At 41.0% G+C, this 20,836-nt stretch overlaps 1 protein-coding gene and 1 long non-coding RNA gene across 4 annotated transcripts in view; one reads left to right on the top strand and one right to left on the bottom strand.

The window, feature by feature from the left end:
* The first annotated feature begins 8,435 nt into the window (after positions 1-8,435).
* Positions 8,436-19,119, top strand: MRPS33 (mitochondrial ribosomal protein S33). Of its 3 annotated transcripts, none has more exons than XM_081038638.1 (4): positions 8,436-8,475; positions 8,917-9,433; positions 12,403-12,644; positions 15,591-19,119. In XM_081038638.1, exons 2-4 carry the CDS (start codon positions 9,377-9,379, stop codon positions 15,694-15,696), a joined length of 405 nt encoding a protein of 134 aa, XP_080894764.1. In that variant the 5' UTR covers positions 8,436-8,475; positions 8,917-9,376; the 3' UTR covers positions 15,697-19,119. The 3 variants fall into 3 exon arrangements, with proteins under 3 accessions (XP_080894764.1, XP_080894763.1, XP_080894765.1); XM_081038637.1 differs by having other exon boundaries at positions 8,917-9,481; positions 15,591-17,527; XM_081038639.1 differs by lacking the exon at positions 8,917-9,433 and having other exon boundaries at positions 8,444-8,475.
* LOC308493023 overlaps positions 10,129-20,836 on the bottom strand; it is a 39,955-nt gene continuing 29,247 nt past the window's right edge. Inside the window, exon 4 of the long non-coding RNA XR_013992597.1 lies at positions 10,129-12,638. This is a non-coding gene — a long non-coding RNA (uncharacterized lncRNA). The remainder of the gene's footprint in view (positions 12,639-20,836) is intronic.

The raw sequence follows: 20,836 nt of genomic DNA, 5'->3' as shown, positions 1-20,836 counted from the left end.
ATTCTGAGCTATCGCTGAGGAAAAGAACCCCTGACACGCAGGGCAGCACAGGGGTGAAACAGACAGAACTTGCAGATTCAGAGATTAAGAAACGTGGAAAACATTTTCAGAGCAGACAACTCAAGGAGTCTGATCTAATGATAATCAATGCCCAAACAGTTTAATTTATAGACTTTCCGTTGACCAAGTCCAGAGATAGTGAAGATTCAGGTAACTCCTCGGTAGACAGGTTCAACCTAAAACTGAAAGGAATGGCTGATAGCAAATGCCACGTCGTTCGCATGGCATATTAACTCTCACAACTACCTTGCTAAGTAGCCATGACCAGTCTGTTTCATCAATGAGGAAAGAGGCTAAAAGAGTATCTGAGTCTCTTCGGTAGGAGATAGAAATCATACCTAGTTATCAGTGATTCCAAAAACCATTGTTTTAAACCATGCCGTACCCTTTGGGCAGAAAAAGAGCAGGCCTCTCCCAGGATCACAAAACACACCCGAATTGTGGGATCCGTAGGAGAACTACCACATGCCAGAGGGAGAGAAGGATACAGTCAGTGCACAGGACGCGGGCCAGGCTAACGCAGGAGTGTGTGCCTGTCGTTTATACAAGGCGTCATGCCCCTTACACAAGGGCCCTTCTAAGTGGTCCGTTGGCTACGCCAGGCCGTGTTGATTTCTGGAATACTGCCTCCTATCCAAATGATCTATGATAAAATTCCTGGACACTGATGGGAACACGCTTTTCAATGACCTCTATGACATCCACATCTTTGGGTCTTTTTTCTCTGGTATTGACAGTGTGACATTCTGTTCTCTTGGAGTTGTAAGTTCCAAGATTTGAATGTGGGTTTAGGAGGGAAAAGATCATGTTGCCCATTTTTGCATTTTCATGGGTCCTCAGGCCAAAGGACCTCAGGCCAAAGCACCTCATTACAAGGCTCCACCAGGCTGGTTTTATTTTGAACTGACGAAAGAGTTGTAATCTTTTAGACATGTATGCTGAAATAGTTGCAGATGAAATCATATGATGCCCATGATTTGCTTCAAAATAATACTGGAGGAGGGGAAGATGGGCCATGAGTTGATATTAGTTGGAAGTGGGTGATGCGTTCTTGGGGTTCACTATGTCACTCTTTCTACTTGGGTGTATGTTTGAAATTTTCTGTAATAAAAACATTTTAAATATATTCTTCACACTATGTTTTTCTTTATAATGTTCTGTCAGTCTGCTGTGCACTTCCTTTCCTCTTTCTAAAAACTCAACTCCCATTTTCTCCGAGTTTTTCCTCTAACTACTCTAGCCCATAGGGTTCTCACCCTCTTCAAAAGTCGTCATTTCTTTAGTGCACATGTTAGAAAAGAAGAAAGATTGAAATGAATATGCTAAGCATCCACATTAAGTTAGAAATGAAATCCCAGCAAATTCAAACCACATAGAATAGAAAGATGATAATAAAGAGATGAAAACAATAAAGCAGAAAACAAACATACACTAGAGAAGATTATCCAAGCCAAAAATTGGTTCTCTGAATTGATAACCCATGGCCCTCTGTGACAATAACCATTAAAATTACGACTTTCTAGAAAATATACAACTTACCAAAATTGATACAAGAATAAAGAATGATCCACAGTCTTGTGTCATATGGGCAAAGGGGTTGGAATTTCAAAAAATAATTTAAGATAATGATAATAAGAAAAAAATTATAATTTAAAACTTTACCTCAAAGAGAACCCAAGGCCTAGATTACTTCACCAGCAAATTCTACCAAACATCTGTGGAAAAAATAATGTCAACCTCAAAACTCTTCTAGGGCATAGAAAAAGAGGAACATACCCTGCATTGTTTTATGAGCTAGCATAACCTTGATACCAAAACCTGATAAATACATTAAGAAAGTAAAATTATAGACTAATTATATTCATCATATAAATGCAAAATTCCTAAACAAAATATTTGGAAACTGAATACAGAAATATATAAAAAGAATAGTAAATCACAGCCAAGTTGGGTTTTTTCCACAAAGGAAAAGTAAATCAATTACTGTAATTTACCACATTGACAGAAAAAAAGGATCGAAAAAAATAATATGGTCAAAAGAAGCATAAAGTCATCTGCTAGATTTCAACACAGACTAAAGATTTTTTTTAAACTCTGAGCAAAGTAGAAATAAAAACAAAAAAAACTTTAGTCTTATAAATGATGTCTATAGTAAACCTCAGCAAGCATTATACCTAATGTAAAAACTTGGAAACTTCCTTTTTGAGATCAGGTACAAAACAGGATTCCCATTACTACCACATGCATTCAACATTTTACTAGAGTTCTTAGTGAAGTAAGGCAAGAAAAAATAATAACAGTCTAAGGATTTTAAAAAAGAAACTAAAGATATGTAAATTCAAAATGATTTCTAAGTATGTAATTACACATAAAAAAATCCAAAAGAATCTACAAATAAATTATCAAAATTATTGATTTTAGAAGGATTACTAGGAAAAGCTTATATTCTCAAATTCAGTTTTATACCAGCCTTCAAGATAGATGGTTCAGTGAAATAGAAGGGACAGGACAGGACATTCCAGGAAAAGAGAACAACAACATACTGACAATAATAATCAGCATTTACTACATGCTAATTCTGTATTAGGCACTGTTCTAAGTGTTTCACATGTAATACTACATCTAATCTTCAGAACATGCCTAGGTACTAGCATCAGTCCAATTTGACAGATGAGGAAAAGAAGGCACAGAGAGGTTAAATAACTTTCCCAAGATTTAGGCACAGAGAGGTTAAGTAATTGCCTAAGGTCACACAGCTAGTAAATGGCAGAGGCAAAATTTAAATCCAAGGAATCTAGCTTCAAAGTCTATGCTCTTGACTACTCTGCTATCCTACTTCACACCATGAGAAATACTGTAACATAAGAAAAGGTGCAAGCTCGGGAATGAGATTATTTGGGGACAGTAAAATAGGTCTGCTACAGCTAAGCTATGTGACATCCGCCCTGTTACAGATGGGCAGTGAGTTGGATTGCAAAAACAGATTAAGGATGATGATGACGACGACGAGGGGCTTCCTGAATTCCTGTGAGCAGACAGAAGACAGGATTCACTGTGCTCAGCGCGAAGCGCTGATGTAATTACCTCATTAGTAAAGTTGTCAGAAAAAGACACAGGGGCTTGAAAAGCACTGAGCAAGCAAATACCAGGCAGAACCTATGACAGTGCTGATCACGTGGTGTTTGATTAAGAGAAATTGGCCAAGGATCCAGAAACAAGAGCACTCGGCTTGATAAAATGGAACTAGCTAGAGAAGTACACTTTTTCAATCAGATTGGCTTCAAGAATACCTTCTTCATTTTTTCACACACTCCTTCAGTCAAGCTGTAAATTCTGACTGAATTTTACTACGGATCGGGCTCTATCCTAACCTCAAAGACCCAATGACAAACAAGGCACTCGATCTCTACCCTACAGAAACTTAAGTGCAGAACACAAACAAGTAAACAAATAGCTGTAACAGGAAGAATGAGTGCTATTTCTTATACAGCTAGCTTTCATTGAGGGCTTGCTCTGTGAGAGGCACTATTCTAAGTATATTATGTATATTACTTATTCAATTCTCATGTGCTTTTTTTTGTAAGGTGAGTACTATTCATACGGCCATTTTCCAGGTAATAAAACTGATATGTATTCCGGGCACAGCCCATTACATTTTGCAGAACTTTTCTCCCACTTATGGCTTGCCTCTTCACTTTCTTAACAGTGTAGAAGTTTTTAAATTTTGATGAGGTAAAAGTTATCAACTTTTTCTTCTATGGTTTGTGTTTCTCGTGTTGTATCCAATAAGATTTTTGTCTAAGCCAATGTCACAGTAATGTTCTCATATGCTTTCTTAAAGAAGTTATATAGTTTGGGCTCTTACATTGAGAGCTATGATACCTTTTGAGTTGGTGTTCCTATAAGGAAACACAGGGTCTCTGGATTAGAAAACAGACGTTTTGTTTCTCGGAGGAGAGCATCATGTCACCGGTGCTCACGCCCAGCTTCCCACAGTGCAACACAATGAGGGCCCCAGGCTGTCCTGCAGGTGCAACAGGGTTAAAACCACAGTGAGGACCCCCAAATCAGGAGACTCAGAGCTTATAAAGGGACTGAGGGCAATCTGCCCATTCTCTTCTCCAGCGAACCAGAGAGGATTTCACTCTGCACTGTAAACAAATCATCTCTGGGGGAGAGGTGATGAGTTTCCTTTTGTTTTTCCTCTTTTCTTCCCAGCTCCCACCCAGGGTGGCCCAAGTGAGGCACAGACGGCAAAAAATTCCAAGAGAAACACTGTCTTACTGTCCTACGGGCCAGGAAAAGGGGCATCTGAGAGCCGGAAAGTGTGGGGGAAATCTTTTTTTCTTTCTGTTTTCTTTTCCAACCTTGTCCCAAGGTTAGCTCCAGTCATGGAGCTGCGCTACAGTTGTGGTGATGGAACAGGCCTCAGAAACCTGACAAGACAACCTATCATTCTAAACAGAGGAATTGGAGAAAGAGGTCTTGTCACCTATGGACTGCAGGGGAACCCCCGTCGTTTTTTTTTCTCTCTTTTTTCTCATTGCTTGGCCCCATGAGTGGCCCCAGTCATGCAGAACTGCATAGCAGTACAAGTGGCTAAAATTCTCAGAGAAACCTGTCTTTAGAGCCATAGGACCAGGAAAGGAGGCCTGTGGGTGCCAGAGAGTGTGAGGGAAATCTTAGAGAGCAGAAAGACAGACAAAGGGATCCCTAATGGTCTGGATGAAGTGACCCATTCCTGGGCTCAAGCCCTGATCTGCACATGCTTGGAACTGCCCCAGTGCAGCATTGCCGAGGCTTTGAACAATGAACAGACATAGCCGGCAACACAGAACTTGCAGTCTGAATCTAGCCCCGTTGACTTCCCACTAAAAGAAACAACTAACAAAAATCAACATTCTCAGAGAACTTGTACAGGACTGAGACTCACAATATAATATGCAAAATGTCCAGGACACCACCCAACCTTATTCAACGTAAAAAGAACCGGGAAACTGCGACCGATAGGGAAAAGAAAATCAAGAGATGCCAAGCCCAAGATGTCCTAGATGTTGGAAATACCAAAGACTTTAAAGCAGCCATTATACCCAAGTTTCAGGAAGGTAAACAGCCGTGAAGTGAGTAGAAATACGTAAGTTCTTACAAAATAAATCACGGCAAAGACTCAAATGGCAACTTTAAAACTGAAAAACATAATATCTGAAATTAAAAGGTCACTGGATGGTTTGATAGCAGAATGGAGCTGGTGGAATTGAAGATTAAATTGAAAATAGATTATAGAGGTTATCCAATCCAACCTTATGCATGGAAAGGGGGGAATGGGAAATATTTGGTGAGTTGTACCCGTGATTTTTCACAATGTGTTTTAACCCCTATTGAATAACACATACCAGATCTGAAATAAAAGTCTGTATAAACTTTTTGTAGATTAGTATAACATGAAAAACATGAAAGTCTCTTAAATAATTCATTTTACATTTAAAATAATCAGTGTCACTAACCTCTACTTCGGCTCTTCAAAGATGCTTTCTTTTTCAGATAATGATACATCTTGTGGATAAGTATTGAGAATAGCTGGGGGGAAAAATACTTATGTTTAAAAACGTGGGGGAAAAATTAAGAGCTCAATATTTTCTTCAATGCTGGCTTTGCTTTGCTCACAGAGGATGAAAGGCACATGAGGATTAAAGGAAATTTACTATTACTCCCACATTCACACTCACACATCTGATTTCAAAAACATCACAGTATCCTATTACCATATTTCTAATAGTCATACGTCACCTTACCTGGAATATATGTAAGAGGGGAAAAGACAGGAATCCTAAGAAGGGTTTAGAGTGGATTAAAAGTTCATTAAAGGAAGCTTCCCCAAAATCATGTTGAATTGTCCCTTTGATTGTCATGCTGGAGAGTTTTATACCCTAGGTGAGGGATATACCTTTCTTTTGTAAAGTAAGAAAAGAACTACTGTAAATTCAGATGTAAAGAAAACCTACATGATGCCAGGAAAGAGTACTTATTGGGGACCTATAAAATTAATTTACTTAAAGGACTAAGTACCCACCTGCCCCTTGGACTATGCCACATAATAAGAATTTGAAGTTGACGTGAGCTTTAATTCTTGCTCTGTCTAATGGCAAGGAATATTTGCCATAGAGTATGATGAATAATGAAATTGCTTACTGCAGAGGCTTTCCATTTTGCCACACCTAGAGTACAAAGTGTATTTTACATTACGATCCAATACACACATACTGTTTCATGAAACAATAATTACCTTCACTACATGTGATGCATTCTGATACTCCCTATTCTAATGTCTTTTAATGCTGGTCGCAACCTACTAAAATGATTTCATAACTAACTAATGATTCATGGCCTATGATTTTAGAACACTGAGCAATAAAAAAATAGAAATACGTAAGGCAATCTCTGACATAAGAAGTGTCCTTAAAGAAGCCTTAGCTTGGAGATACAAATAGGTAAGCCGAGGTCTACAAATCAATGTCCATAGGAGGTTAAATTTTATTCTGTTATGTTCGTTTGCCTACCCTAATATTCAAATATTTTCCCAAATATTCTATGGGCCAATACCAAAGTGCTGTTTCCAACACTTTGATAGATGGAAAAATGTCCTCCAAAGATATCAGGTCCTAATCCCTGAAATTTGTAAGTGCTACTATATATAGAGATGGCCTTTAAATATATGAATAAATTAAGGATCTTGAGATGGGGAGATTATCATGGATTTCTATATCTATCTATCTATCTATCTCTGTAAGAGGGAGGCATTAGGAGATACGAGGAGAAGGCGACGTGAAGAGAAAGCAGAGAAGTCTGAAAACACTGGCCTTGACGATTGGAGTGATGTGGCCACAAGTCAATGAGTGCTGGCAACAACCAGAAGCTGGAAGCATCAAAGGACTGATTTTACCCTAAAGCCTCTGCAGGGAGCATGACCCTGTCACCACCTTCCTTTTGGCCCAGGGATGCTGATTTTGGACTCCTGGCCTCCAGAACTGTGAGAGAATAAAGTTCTTATATTTTAAACCACCAAGTTTGTGGTATTTATGTCACAGCAGGAAACTAATATGAACCCCATGAACTTAACGAGGTTCACAGTACAAACGGCCCAGAGTACGTAGCCACCTGTAATTCTTTATACCTTGCTACGTTTCAAGAAAGAGTTATGGTAGTACAGAGAGTCCCAAAACATACTGGTAACACAAATAATAACTAGGTGAAAAAGGAAAAACCAACAACAGATATACAAAATAGAGCCCACAACGTTCATGCAAATATACATGTAACAGTTCTCGCCAGGAGTCCACTGCAAACTTGGCTCTAAACTTTCTAACAGCCAGCATGAAAAGGAATCCTCCTTGTCTACATGATTCAGTGGCCGTTAGACAAAAACAAGCCAACACCACTGAGACACAAAACACAAGGTGACATTTGTCTTTTTGGACTGAGAGCTATGCAAGAAAAGTGAGGGATCCTCAGTACGCCATGTGTAAATGTAAGTGTGGTAAACCTCTTGCACCAGCCCAACTTTATACGGCTACTTAGTACATAATAGATGGATGACATCAAAAAAACTTAAGTTGATCAAAGCAAATTCTATAGCCTGGCTTGACAACATATCAAAACGTAACAGAATTCTGCAGGAGGAAAGAGGGTGTCCATAGAATACACTCTGGGTACATGGTGCGGGCTGGTTTGCTTCTCCCTTAGGGTACATTGTACATTGTTTCATACAATGCCTATGGGATGTGGATTCTTGGGACCAGATTTAGTGTAAAGTGAAGTATGTATTGTGTTTCTGCTGTCTGCCAAGCAGGGCCTGGAAAAGCCAGCATGGAAAAGAAGCCTTCCTGCTGGCAACGACTGAGGAATCAGATAAATATTCCTGATTGTTCTCAGGTGGCTCAGAGGACTTCAGCCTCCAGAGTCAAGCAATTCCCTTGAACAAGTCAAGGTCTAAGCTAGATGAAAAAAACAACGAAAACTCCTAGAAAGTGAGAAGAGGAAACGGAAACAGGAAGTGCATTTCATCCTCCATCACGTGGCACAATTGCCCAGGGCTTCAGAAACGTAGGGGGGCAGCTGCGTAGCCATTTCCAACAAAATACAGGTAGCGAACCTTGCAGGACCTCCCAGGAAAGCCGGACCTTTCCGTCCCCGGAACCACCAGCGCCCGAGTCCCCGGCCCACACGGAGACGCTACCCTTACTGCGCAGGCGCCAGCTCTGGCGCGAGTAGTTCCGGTCTTCCACGAGGGTTCCCCTCTAGCCGCCAGGCTGTCGTTTCTCTACTGCTCTCCGCCGCAGTTACTGGCGAGACTTGGAAGCGGCTTGGGGGCGGGCCTTCCGGCACCGGGGACACGCGAGGGAGGAAGGTCACGACGAGGTAAGGCTGTCGGTGACTTTTCGGGGAGGGGAGGGTCTGTAGTGAGATGTGGGCGATGGCTGTCGAGGTCCCGCGGAGGCCCACAACCTCGCAGAGTCGCCGAGAACAGCACGAGCCCATTTAAATACTAACCCGCCAGCTCGGAGGTCTCGCAGGCATCACGCGCACCACGTGGCCTCTTGCTGCGTACATGGGGGGGATTCAGCAAGTGAAGGATATTAGCGTTGTTACCAATTTAAGTGACATTTAAGAAAAATATTCGCGATGCAAACGTCGGTTGACTTGACTCTAGTAGGTCATCACAGTCGGTTGGAAGGATGGGGGGATGGTCCTGTTGAGCTGAGTCGGAGCCATTCACGTCTCTCCGACCCAGTCAAATAATCGGTGCCGGCCTTTAGAAATCGTAAAGCATGGTGTTGGGTTTTTTATTTTTTTTTAAAGGTTGTTTTTCTGTGCAACACGTGTGTGGAGTGAGTTCCTGGAGGCCTGGCTCCTGAGGGCAGGCACTGTGCCCGGAGGTTTGCAGGGCAGCCTCACTACGCAGCAGGGAGTGTACCTGTCCTCGTGCAGTAGATGAGAAAACGCAGGCAAAGAAGACAACACCTACAGCTACCAACACCATGCAGCCATTGACGCGCAGGGGCAGCGTTCCAGCCCACTTTCTCTTCCAAAGCTGGCGTTCTCCACTAACCAGTGGTTTTTTGAGAAAACAGAGATAGCTCTCTCCCCCCAGCAGGATTTACACACACACACACACATTCAGTGCACACTTTTAAAGTTCCATTGGATTCACCACGCTGACGGGTATCCAGGCTAAGGACTCCTGCAGGTCGTCCGCACTTTTCAAAGAAAAAAGGCAAACCGACTCCAAAGCCAATCTTGAAATAAATCTGACCCTTCAATGCATCAGACCTATGAGAAAAACCAAAGAAACTTGCCCTTTGATGCCAAAGGAAAAGTATGGGAATTTTCTCAGGCGGGCTTCACATTGTTGTGTTTCAACACAGTTGAGTGATTTGCTTTTGCTTAGCATTTTCAACTCCAGTTCGTTTTTCTTCATGATACTGTTTTCTTTAGTTCACGTCTGAAGAAAAGTGACCGTAGTCATGGACGGTGTAGGTGCCTGAGCACTGCAGGGTCCACCGGAAGCTGGAGCTGAATAACAATGTCAGCTATAATTTTATACATACAGTCACAGGATGTGGAGTACAGCATAAGGAATAGAGTCAGCGGACCTGTAACAGCCATATACGACTCAGAGAGAGAGTAGATTGGGGGCGGGGGTTATCACTTTGTGAAGGATATAAATGTCTAACTGTTACATTGTTTTGTACACCTGAAACGAATAAAAAAAAAGTGATATAATTGTTCCCCTTAGAATGGCTTCATGTGACTAAAAATCTAATTGACATGTAAATTATTTACCTTTGACTTGAATGCTTTTAACAGGGTCATATTTTTTTTTTAAGATAAAATTGAGAGAATCTGTAAAAAAGGCATACCAGGGTCCTAAATAAGTCTTTCAAATTTTTCAAAAATTTAAAGCTAGTAAAAACTGTCAATTTGCCAGTGGTAGGACCAATATTTATGGTCAGAACTTTTTAGCTGTATTAGCCTATGGTTAAAAAAAAAAAAAAAGTATACCAAGCTCCTATATCAGTCTTTATTAGAACATAGGTATATGTTGCTCTATGGAAGGAGACTACAAAGCAGTAATTGGTAATTATAAGCATTTTCAGTTTCCTTCTATTTAGCAAATGGTTCTTTGTTTCTAGTAAGGGATCCAGGTTTGAAGAGGCTTTTTCCCTTTCTCCAACATAAAATATAGGACTTGGATTTTGTGATATAACCAGTAGATTCTAATGAGACCTTATGATGTATGAGCTACGTGTCCCAGTAACTTGCTACATTCCCAAGTGGGCATGGAGGTAACAGCATCCTGTGATGGCTTCAATGACCACTGTCCCAATGAGGCACTTCTTCCTTGCTACCTGTCAATTACCAAGCTGCTGGTCTCCTCCACTATTACAAACAGGTTTAAGGTTTTGGGGGGGTTTTTGTGGGGTCTTTTAGGTGTCATTTACTGAGTGCCACTGTCTTACTTATTTCTCAGAGTAGTCCTGCAAGCTTGGTTTCCTAAGAGGAAACTCAGATTTAGAAACAACAGGCCCAGGAGAACCCAGGTAATAGTTCCGAGGCCACCTTACAAATCACTGATTGTGGAAATACTATGCAATTTCAACAGAAATCTGTTCTGATGCCTTAATAGCAATTAAGCAAAACAAACTAAAGCTGATTAAGAAACTTAATTTTGTTGTTTTTTTATCTGATGTTTGGAAAACATAACTTTAAAGGGAGGCAGAGAAAAGATAAAGCATGCAGAGAAACTTTTTTGTAGCTTCTGACATTTGCAAGGCCCTTAAAGCACTGATTTGTTACTATTTTCTATTATACATTAAACTGTTAATGACTTTTTTTCTCATTGATGCAAATATAACCCCAGCCCACCCCCATCCACTTAATGGAGCAAGAATTCAGAGGTAAATGAATCTGGGAACTGAGCGCCCTAAAAGGAAAAGGAAAAAGAGCAAGGCTTGCACAGATCTCAGGTGGGGTGGGGAAAGGGGGGACCAAGAGACCTGGGATCTGACAGTTCTCCCATTGCTGGCCTTCAGGTGGCACTATTGGCCCAAGATTGCTTGGTTTCAGAATGGTAAATGGTTTGAGATTGCCAGTTCTGAAACTGGTGTGAGGTCAGCCTCTGCTCTTTCAATGGTTCTTGAAATGGACCGAGAAACATTCCTTAATTTAAACACGGGTTTGGTTTGGTTTTTTTCTCTTGCAAGAGCTATTTTGAAATTTACTCGGCACCAGTGGTCTTTTGTATATTTCTTCCGTTGTTTTGTAAAAATAGGTTTATACCTTTTTTCTGTTTGGAAATCAACGTTTCATCCCAGCTGAACTATCCCCCAGGAGGGTCCTTTAGTCAGCAAAGATTATCATCTCACTACAAAAATTTCATATAAATGATCACAGTCTGCCAACAGGTACCCCTAACATCTGAACTGGAGGGGTATGAGATAGTGTTATTCCACCAGCAACATTCTTGACTTTTATGTATCACCTATATAATTGTTGATATATATTAGCTGTCATTTTTGCATATTACAGATATTGTTATACCGATTTCAACATTCTATGCCTTTGAAGAAAAAAGTTACTGTTTTCAGCTCATAAGAATTTAACCAGTTTGCATTAAAGCACAACATATAACATGGAAGATGACGAGTAACATCACAATTGCTAAGTGCCTTCTATTCAGGAATCAAATTAATCTTTTGAGCTGTTGCGCTTATTTCTATAAGACTACTATCTCTGTTTGTTTTTCCCAAATGGCTCTCAGTCTCTAGGCAGAATTCAATTCAGCAACCTAGAGGCTAAATGACCTCATAACTCATTAGTAGTTCTCAGCCATCTGGAGCCCTTGAGAACAGTATTCAAAGGGCTGATAATAAAGACAACAGCAAAATTATTTCTCTGCCATGATTAAACTTTTAGATGGCAAGCAGTCAGCATGTTTATTCTGCAGGTTGCTTAGGTGGGTGTTTTCTGTTGGTATAATAACAATGCAGTGGTAGGAAAACTTGTTTCTCGGTCGTCCTCTAGCCTACAAATAGGTAAGCTAACTATCAGTAAATAACCTATCGAATCACAAAACAGTTCATTGTAAAAAGGGCAAGACAGCAAAGGGGTAATAGTCTGCAGGAGGAACTAGCCCCTTGGACTGTGGGTATTTCTCAGTTCCAAGGTATGTCCTGCCCACAACATGTGACAGATGTGACAAGTGTTTCCATCTTCCAAAGTGTTCATTAGATAATCCAGGAATTTCTTACACTAATCTGTTGATTTTCTTCTCATTTTCTGTAGGGCCTCTTGCTCCTTGCTACTGCAGAAATGTCCTCACTTTCAGAATATGCCTTGCGCATGAGTCGTCTGAGTGCCCGGCTGTTTGGTGAGGTTGCCAGGCCTACTGATTCCAAATCCATGAAAGTGGTGAAACTGTTTAGTGAGCAGCCTTTGGCCAAGCGGAAGGAGACTTATGACTGGTATCCAAATCACAATACTTACTTTGCCCTCATGGGGACACTGCGTTTTCTTGGTCTCTACAGGTAATGACAAAAAGAAAAAGAAAAAAAAAGTAACCTGTAAGAGATTTTTTTTTTTTTTTTTAGTTAGTAGATAAGAAAAGGAAAAAAATTAGCCTTTCTATCTTTATGGGTTTGTAGCTCTCATAATAGTGCCCAGGTAGTTCAAAAGGTACAATTTGGGGAGGGGGAGGGTGGAGAAGGAGACTTTCAAAATATCCATAATGAACATACCAAAAATAAAAGGAAACATGCACTTATTAGAAGACAAAATTTAATTATGTCTGAATCGTGACTTAACACTAACTAGATACTGAGCTACAGAGAGCTGCTTAAGTAGCCATTCATCTAAGAATTCTAAACGGACGCAGAGGAAAACTGGTCAGAGGAAAACTGGTCGAAACCGGAGCAGGTTGGTGTTGGTCAGAGGAGAGTCCCTGCCCCAGGGCTGGTTAGCTTCACAGCTGGTGTGGGGGAGCCTCCTTTCTTTTCTGGTGGCAGTTTTGTTGTAGTTCTTATTTCCTTCCACCCTCTCCTGGAATTTTTGATACACTAATTTGGCCCAAATAGACGCTAGTTCACCTTTAAGAGTAACATGTAAAGATAATAGGATAGAATAATAACATGTAATAGTAAGAGTAGTGGGCTCTTTCCAGCATGCCTTTGTATGTTTGTGTATGTATAGGAAATGGAGCGTAGGGCTATATACTGCTCTAGAAAGAAAATAAGTCAAGTACCTAAGTGATCATTTTCTTTCAAAAAATATGACTTAATTACCAAATAATACATGCTCATTATAAAAGAATTCAAATAGTGCCTAACTGTATAAAGTTAAAATGTCTTTTTGTTTAATTTAACATGTTTTAATTGGACTTGGACTTAGAGCAATAATACAAAAATTAATTTGGGACTGTTCACTCCAAAATAATAAAATTAATAGTTCTTTCCAGATAGCTAATGATTGTACATTTATTTATACAACAGGTATTTTTTCAAGTACCTTCTGTGTGTCGGCACTTAAGATGGGCACAAGCGGGGAGTAGCAGTGAACAAAATAGATTTTCTTCGTATATTATTAGAGGTTATAATCCATGACACATTTTGAATTTCTGGAAATGCTTTTGGGGCAATTTCCCTTGCCACTAGTCTAGGCTAAGAAAATAAAAATTAATTTTTATTATGACCCAAAATAAAATTCCACTGAAAGGCAGATCTCCTGAGTAGAAAATTATAACCCATGACAAAGTCACATTCAGCTATTTTAATGTACCTGTTTGCTTCCACTCTCCATTTGTTTGAAAAATAAAGCCTTGGCTATCTTTGGAGACAGGAAAGAATACTTAGCATTTAGTTATCTGTGGAAAAACACAGTGATTTTCATGGTAAATGGTGCCTGTAACACAAGGCCTCCTGTGGGATCAGGCAGGATGAGACTAGACAGTCTTTAATAGAGAAAATATTACTCAGAGACCAGCATAGGCGGGGGAAGCACACGTTCTCGTTCGGTCTAGCAGGTGCTTGGGCTGTTTCGCATCAGAGACAAAGACCCCTGCCTCTGGAGCTTTCCTTCTGGCTGGTGCACAGGAATGGAGGAGGGAGGGGACAAGAGGGGGAGAAACATAGTCAATAAGTAAAGTATGCATTGACCGTGCTATGGGAAGAAAAATAGTAGAGCCGGCTGAGCAGGATCAAGGGATGCTGACGGCGCTCGGTGGGCGGGAGAGGACAGGTCCCAGTATTAAACAGGACAATCAGGGTCAGCCTGATGGGGAAGATGAGGGTTAAGCTGAGACTTAAAGGTGCTGAGTGAGCCCAGCAGAAGGGCCTTCAAGGCAGAGACAAGAGCAGAGCAAAGGCCCTGAGGCCAACGAGCACCTGGTGTGTTCAGGAGCGTGCGGGCTGTAGGAATGCAGGCAGCTCATGAAAGGCCCACGGGCCGTGGTAATGACTGGCTTTGCTCTGGGTGAAATGGGGAGCCATTTGCAGGGTCGTGAACAGAGGAGTAACAGGATGTGGCTTACATTTTAGAAGAATTACTCTGGTTGCTCAGTTGAGAATAGATTATTTGGGGCAATGATAACTAATCCCAAACAGATCTGTGGTATCCGTCCTGTTCATGGACTAAAACAGCATACTCCATCAAACCAATCTATTTGAAAACAGCCAAGGGAGTTACAAAATTGGGACCAGTAAACCCCTCTCTTACACTGAATTCATATACCATTCCTGTCCACACTTTACAGATGAGGAGACTAAGATGCAGAAAGGGAAGGTCACACAGCTACTAAATGGTGGAGCTGTGATTTGAACCCACATTCCGATGGGTTCCAGAGCTTACATGTTTAAACACCATACTGCTCTTTAGGTATCTCATCCTAGAATGCAGACATTTTTACATACTGTGGGCAGCCTGCACCTTGTAACCCATCCACACGTACGTATAATCCTGGCTGCATTGACCCCTAGAGCGTCTGTCTTGATTTGGCTTCCACCTGCCTGAGCCTTTCCCCTGCAGCCTTTTTGGGTCCATCACCCACTGCCATTTAGGCAGCTTCCTCCACACCTCTCCCCCTTGTCGTAGGTGCTAGTTCTTGGGGCTTTCGGGGTCTCAGTGTAGCTGTTGAAGCTTATACCCACTTTCTGCTCCTCTCAGTGTTTTGGTGTTATAGGGAAATTCAGGGTAATTATTAGTGTTGTATCATAGTTACGTAGGTTTACATGGCTGGCCTTGGAAGGAACCGCTATTGGTGACACTTTCTGTGAGGGGAAACTGTGACTTCGACGTGAACTTTTAGAACATGGCGCATCTGTCTGTCTGTCGGGGACTCCCTGTCCTTTCTGTTCACCAAGCCGGGCACGTGCCCTGTAGAGGGCAAGGACTGATGGCCAGAACCAGCTGAGGGGACAGTGCTAGGTGGGCGTACCTTCCCAGTCTGGTAAGTTACTGGCTGTCTTTCTGTCTCCATTCAGAGATGAACATCAGGACTTCAAGGAGGAGCAGATGCGTCTGAAGAAGCTTCGTGGAAAGGGCAAACCAAGGAAAGGAGAAGGGAAAAGAGCAACGAAAAAGAAGTAGTGTTGGCCCATCAGGAGAGAAAACTTCCTCCTCAGCGACAGAGAGCAGAAGATGTATTTATGCCCTTTCTGTATGAGGGCGGACGCTTCCTAAGCAGAAGAGTGTCTGGTGAAACACTCATCTCGGTGTTGAAGTCTGCTCCAGTTTAGTTGTCACTGGTGTTTTGAACACATTCTAATTCTGCGCAATTGTTTTGGCCTTGGTTTACCTCATTCTCTAAAGAAATGAATACATAAATTATTGTTGAATGGCTTGTTTGGGGTGAGTGGGCTGTTGGGGAAGTGAAGGGGAAAACCCTCCAGCCCCCTCACTGCTTGCTCTTGCGTCCCCATGCAACCAGCCCTAAGTCTTTCATCTCTCTGGCTGTTCAGCCGCCGTCTCCACCACCAGGCTCACAAACTTGATGTGCCTTTCCACCTACTCCTCTGAGAACATCCAGTAAGCTAGATTTGTGGGATAAAAGGCTGTACCTGGTGAGAAAGTATTAAGAATCTGCTGCATAAAAGGTAGTGGGCCCTGGTGATACAGTGATTAGTCAGAGAAATAGTCTCTACCTGGTACAACTTTCAGTCCTGTGGGAGAGACTCATGTAATTACATAAATACAATTGTTTTAAATGGGACAGAGGAAAGAGCCAGACTTCTGGAGAGGGTGCATGGATTGATGGATTGATCCAGAGAGATAGCAAGAGTCTCAAACCTCAGTAGGGAGTTTAAAGAAGGCCTCCCTAGAGAGATGATATGTTGTTGGTAGATACGCTGGCTCTAAAGGACGAACAGTGAGGCAGAAAACAATGATGGGGAAGGTGTTTGAGGCACAGAGAACCCCTAAAGTAAGAAAAAGTTGTCCTGTTCAAGGAATTGAAAAAAGACCACCAACTAGTACTGGGTGGTCCTAACAAAACAGGCCAGACCATGAAGGGCTTTGCAAATTCTGTGAAAAACTTGGACTTAACCAACTGAACCAGCGATCACAGTGTGTAAAATGTTATTTCTATGAGAGAGGACTGTTAGAAACATTTGAGTAGCTAGCTGCTCGTTTTATTGTATTCTCTCAATGAGCTTTCGGTGAAATGAGGGCTTCTCTGATTTTTTTTTGCAAGAGTTGCTCTGACGCTCTCTAACACTATCTAATAAAATTTTTAAGGACTTTTTATTGTGGTAAAAACCAAAATTTATCATAATCATTTTTAAGGTGCAAAGTCACTAGGCATGTGAAAATCAAAAGTGGATATAACACGTTGGGGTTTAAGTAAAGGAAAAGAAAAGATTAACACACAAATTTGACTTATATACAATCTTTTAGAAATTTATTATGTAAAACTTGGGGTAACTCAATTCTCTTTTTTCTTTGGACCTCTTCCCTTCCTTTAGTCTCTGTTAGCTCTTGGTGGGAGACCAGTGGGAGTAAAAACATGAATTTCTTTCCCAGTGGCACAAGACATACACGTGTCAACCAGTGTGACTCCATTAGGGCTCTACCACTCGGACGAAGTGCTCAGCCCACCGCATCAGGCTGGGATGCGGCCCAGGCATCAGCATTTCCAACAAGATGATTGATGGGCACTCCTAAGCAAGAGAATTACTGTCTTAGGAATTCTGATGAAACCAAAATTGAAAGAGAGAAACCCTGGTTCCAAGATACTTAGCGAGCCACCAAATGCAAGCATCCAAACAACCTTGTGCCTGGGAATGTATCAAAGATGTTTTGAATTAACTGTAAATTGTGACGTCCTCATCACTAAGTTTCAGCTTCTGATTTTATAATCCTCGCCAATAAGCTCACACATCTGATTTTATTCTGAGTCCTTGGCGTTAATAATTGCTAGTACGACCTCATAAGATCTTGTCTCTGCAGTGGTCTCTAGGGGGGATGTTCAAGGATACAGAGGTGGTAAGGATACCTCATTCCCTGGGTGCTCAATTCCAGCCACGTGGTCTGCTCCAAACCATCTGTGCGGGTTGGTCTGAAGGCATCACAGAAATGAAGGCATCATGACTAGAATTATTAAGGTGAAAAATAATCACTTGATCTTTCCTCCTCCTTCATTAGTCTTATAAAGTCTCCCCACTGCATTTCACAACCAGCATTAATAGCAGGGAAGATGAAAGTGAAAACAAGCTCAGTGATCTCATTTGAAGACAGTCTGTCTTTCGCACAACAGGTGGGTCCCTCCAGGATTCTTTTTGCCACATGGCCAAACCACTCACCAGTGCCAGCACCCCCAAAGAGGGCAGGGCAACTGGGTGATGTGTGGAAAACAGGAATAAAAATCAGTCTAGATCATCTACCCAACTATGCCCAAAAACATGATTCCAGTGTTCTGCAAGAACAACTTACTTCTATGATAAAAAAGATTATTTTTTTTATCAAGAATATTGTCATGAATTCAAAACAGTATCCCAACTGATACAGCTATTTCTCACTCAAAATTAAACATCTGAGAAAGCGTCAAAGTAACTCAAAATGGTAGTTTGGGTTATGTTTTTCTAATTGTTATTATTCTGCAGGAACCCCAATTTTAAATTTCTTTGAGTTCTGTGTTCCCTGCTTTCCTTTCTACCTCCCCTCATAGACCCTCAGACTAAGGAGCTCACCGCTGCCCTGCTGCCTTCATCCACCAGAACTGACCGGGCCTGCCTGAACCTTTTCCTTCATCTTTCCTGCTGTGCTAGCTCCCATGTCACCTGAACAGGTGACCTGAATGAGTCACTCCTGATATAGGCTTGGTCAGATACAATGCAGAACCTTTCTGAAAAGACAGTCTCAAAAGGAGAGGCTTGTAATACCTTTTATTAACTTGCTCCTGGCATAAGACAAATCTGTTCTCCATCTTCCTCCTAAGTTGAGCCAACCAACTGGCCCAGCTTAAGTAGGCAATAATTTACAATGTTAGAGCCTTTTTACTCAAAGCATAGTGCACAGACCCCCGGGAGCTTGTTAGAAATACAGAATTGAAGGACCACCCCAGACCTGCATCTGGATCTGCATGTTAACAAGATCCCCAGATGGTTTGTATGCACAGGAAAGTGGGAAAGCATGGGCTTAGATTTGTATTAACCTTCAGTCTTTAGAGATCAGAGGTGTACCACGGACCCAAAGGCAGCCTTTCTGCCTTTACTCATGCAATCCATTATTCTATCTGGAAATGCCTTCCAAAATAGCTCATCAAGTTGGCAAATTCCTACTCATCCTTCAATGCCCAGCCCAAAGATCACATCATTGAAACCTTCCTGATGCCCTGAATCAAAACTAATCATTCCCTCCTCTCGTTCTCTTGACACTTTACGTCTATATCCAGTATGTACCATTATTAGAGAGTCTTCATACCTGTTGTATGCTCGTAGCTGTGTCCCCGACAAGAATGTGAATTATTAAAAGGCCCAGCCCAGGACTTAGAACAGGCTCAATAAATGTTACACGAAAACTACCTTTTGATCTTTCCTTGCATTGTTTCAGAGTCATGTAACGTGATGCCACCCGAAAATTTTCACGTTGCACCCTATTATCCTTTAAACACTAGTAAACTAGTCTTACATCTTTGATATGCTGATTTATAGTAATGATTCAAAAAACATTTCCATTGGCCTGGAAAGCATCTGAGCCTACATTTCATTGGGATAACTATTGCTGACCCCTTTCCCTCACACATATCCCTCTCCCACATTATAGCATATCTATTGCTGGTGAAAAGCCAGCTTGTACAGCAGATACTCTTGGGAGGGGGGAATAAGTAGTATAATAAAAGGAATTGATATATGTGATCATTTCTACCGAGCCTGTCTCGGTACCTCTGATATTTTCTTACACATAGATAACTGATACTACTGAATCAGTTGTGAGCAAAAGGCTAGAAAACAGTAAAGAAAGGAAAGCAGAAGTAGTGATCCAAGAGTCACAATAATTAACAGCTGTGTTCTTAAGACAAACACAGCAGAAAACATGCAGGTAATTATGAGGCATTTAGAGAGCTGGCATAAACCCTCAGGTTAACAAAGAACTCTTGAAAGACTGCATGTGGTCGTGTACTAGCCTGCAGGAGATAACACACAGTCCGAGACTCACTGGCAATACACAGAGGCAGTTACTGCTCTGTGCTGCTCAGCAATGCACAGCTACCAGCAGCTCGTGGTCCTTAGGACTCTTCCAAATGGCCCACAGGTTGGTCTTAGCCATTGTTCACATTTATTGTGATCGGATGGTTCTGGCAGTGGTCGTTGAAAGACACTATACGTAGGTGAACTTTTGCTTTCTAAAGTGGCCCTTGCAATATTTATCAAGAGGTTAAATATGAATATCCTTTGACTCAAGAATTCCATGTGTCTTCAGCATAGAAATACAGATACAAATGGACAAAAATGTTCATTGTTTTTACAATGGAAGAATGGAATATGTAGGAGGCAATCTACATATTCATCAATAGGAAAGTTATTAAATAAGTTGCACTACATTCATACCTTGAACATTATACAACTAGTTTTTAAAAAGAGACATATGTGTAAGTACTGACAAGGAAAGTTGTCAATGACATAGTGTTAAAAAGATCAAGTAGCAGAAATTCTATTATAATATTATGAAACCCCTTAAAAATTATGTGTAGAATTATATACACAACCACATACATGTGTATACACATACATATATTTGTATATGCATAGCAAACGTTTGGAAGGCTACCCACCAAACTGTTGCTGTAATTATGCCTGAGGAGAGGATTAAAAGAAGAATAAGAAATCATTTTTTCTTTTACAGCATACACTTTTTTGCATTGTTTGAAATTTTTCACCTAATTTTGACAAAATTTCATTCATTCACTCATTCATTCATATCTGTATGAACTCATGGATTCTGTACTATCGTTATTTATTTTAATGCTCAACTTGTCCCAGATTTGGCCAATGGGAGCCTCTTTGAGCTGACACCTACATCCTTTTGACATGTCCCCTGTTTCTTTAGCTACAAGGATGACGACCATATGATTGTTTATAATAACAATAACTTCGAAGCTACCTAAATGTCTAACCAGAGGTAATGTACTAAATAAAATATAGTCATGTAACAGAATATACAGAGGTGCTGTAGTCGTTAAGAACAGATTCTAAATCCAAGCTGACTCAGTTGGAGTTACAGCTCTTTGAAT

Source organism: Rhinolophus hipposideros (genome assembly GCF_964194185.1).
Source record: "Rhinolophus hipposideros genome assembly, chromosome: 25".
Taxonomy (NCBI): Eukaryota; Metazoa; Chordata; class Mammalia; order Chiroptera; family Rhinolophidae; genus Rhinolophus; species Rhinolophus hipposideros.
The sequence above is the reverse complement of the archived record's forward strand: the minus strand, read 5'-3'. Positions and strand labels throughout refer to the sequence as shown.

Bases quoted from the DNA above. Each gene is read 5' to 3' on its own strand.
- MRPS33 (XM_081038637.1), top strand. From the start codon at position 9,377: ATGCATCAGACCTATGAGAAAAACCAAAGAAACTTGCCCTTTGATGCC. The intron at 9,482-12,402 runs GTTGAGTGATTT...CATTTTCTGTAG, and splicing joins CATTGTTGTGTTTCAACACA to GGCCTCTTGCTCCTTGCTAC. The intron at 12,645-15,590 runs GTAATGACAAAA...GTCTCCATTCAG, and splicing joins CGTTTTCTTGGTCTCTACAG to AGATGAACATCAGGACTTCA.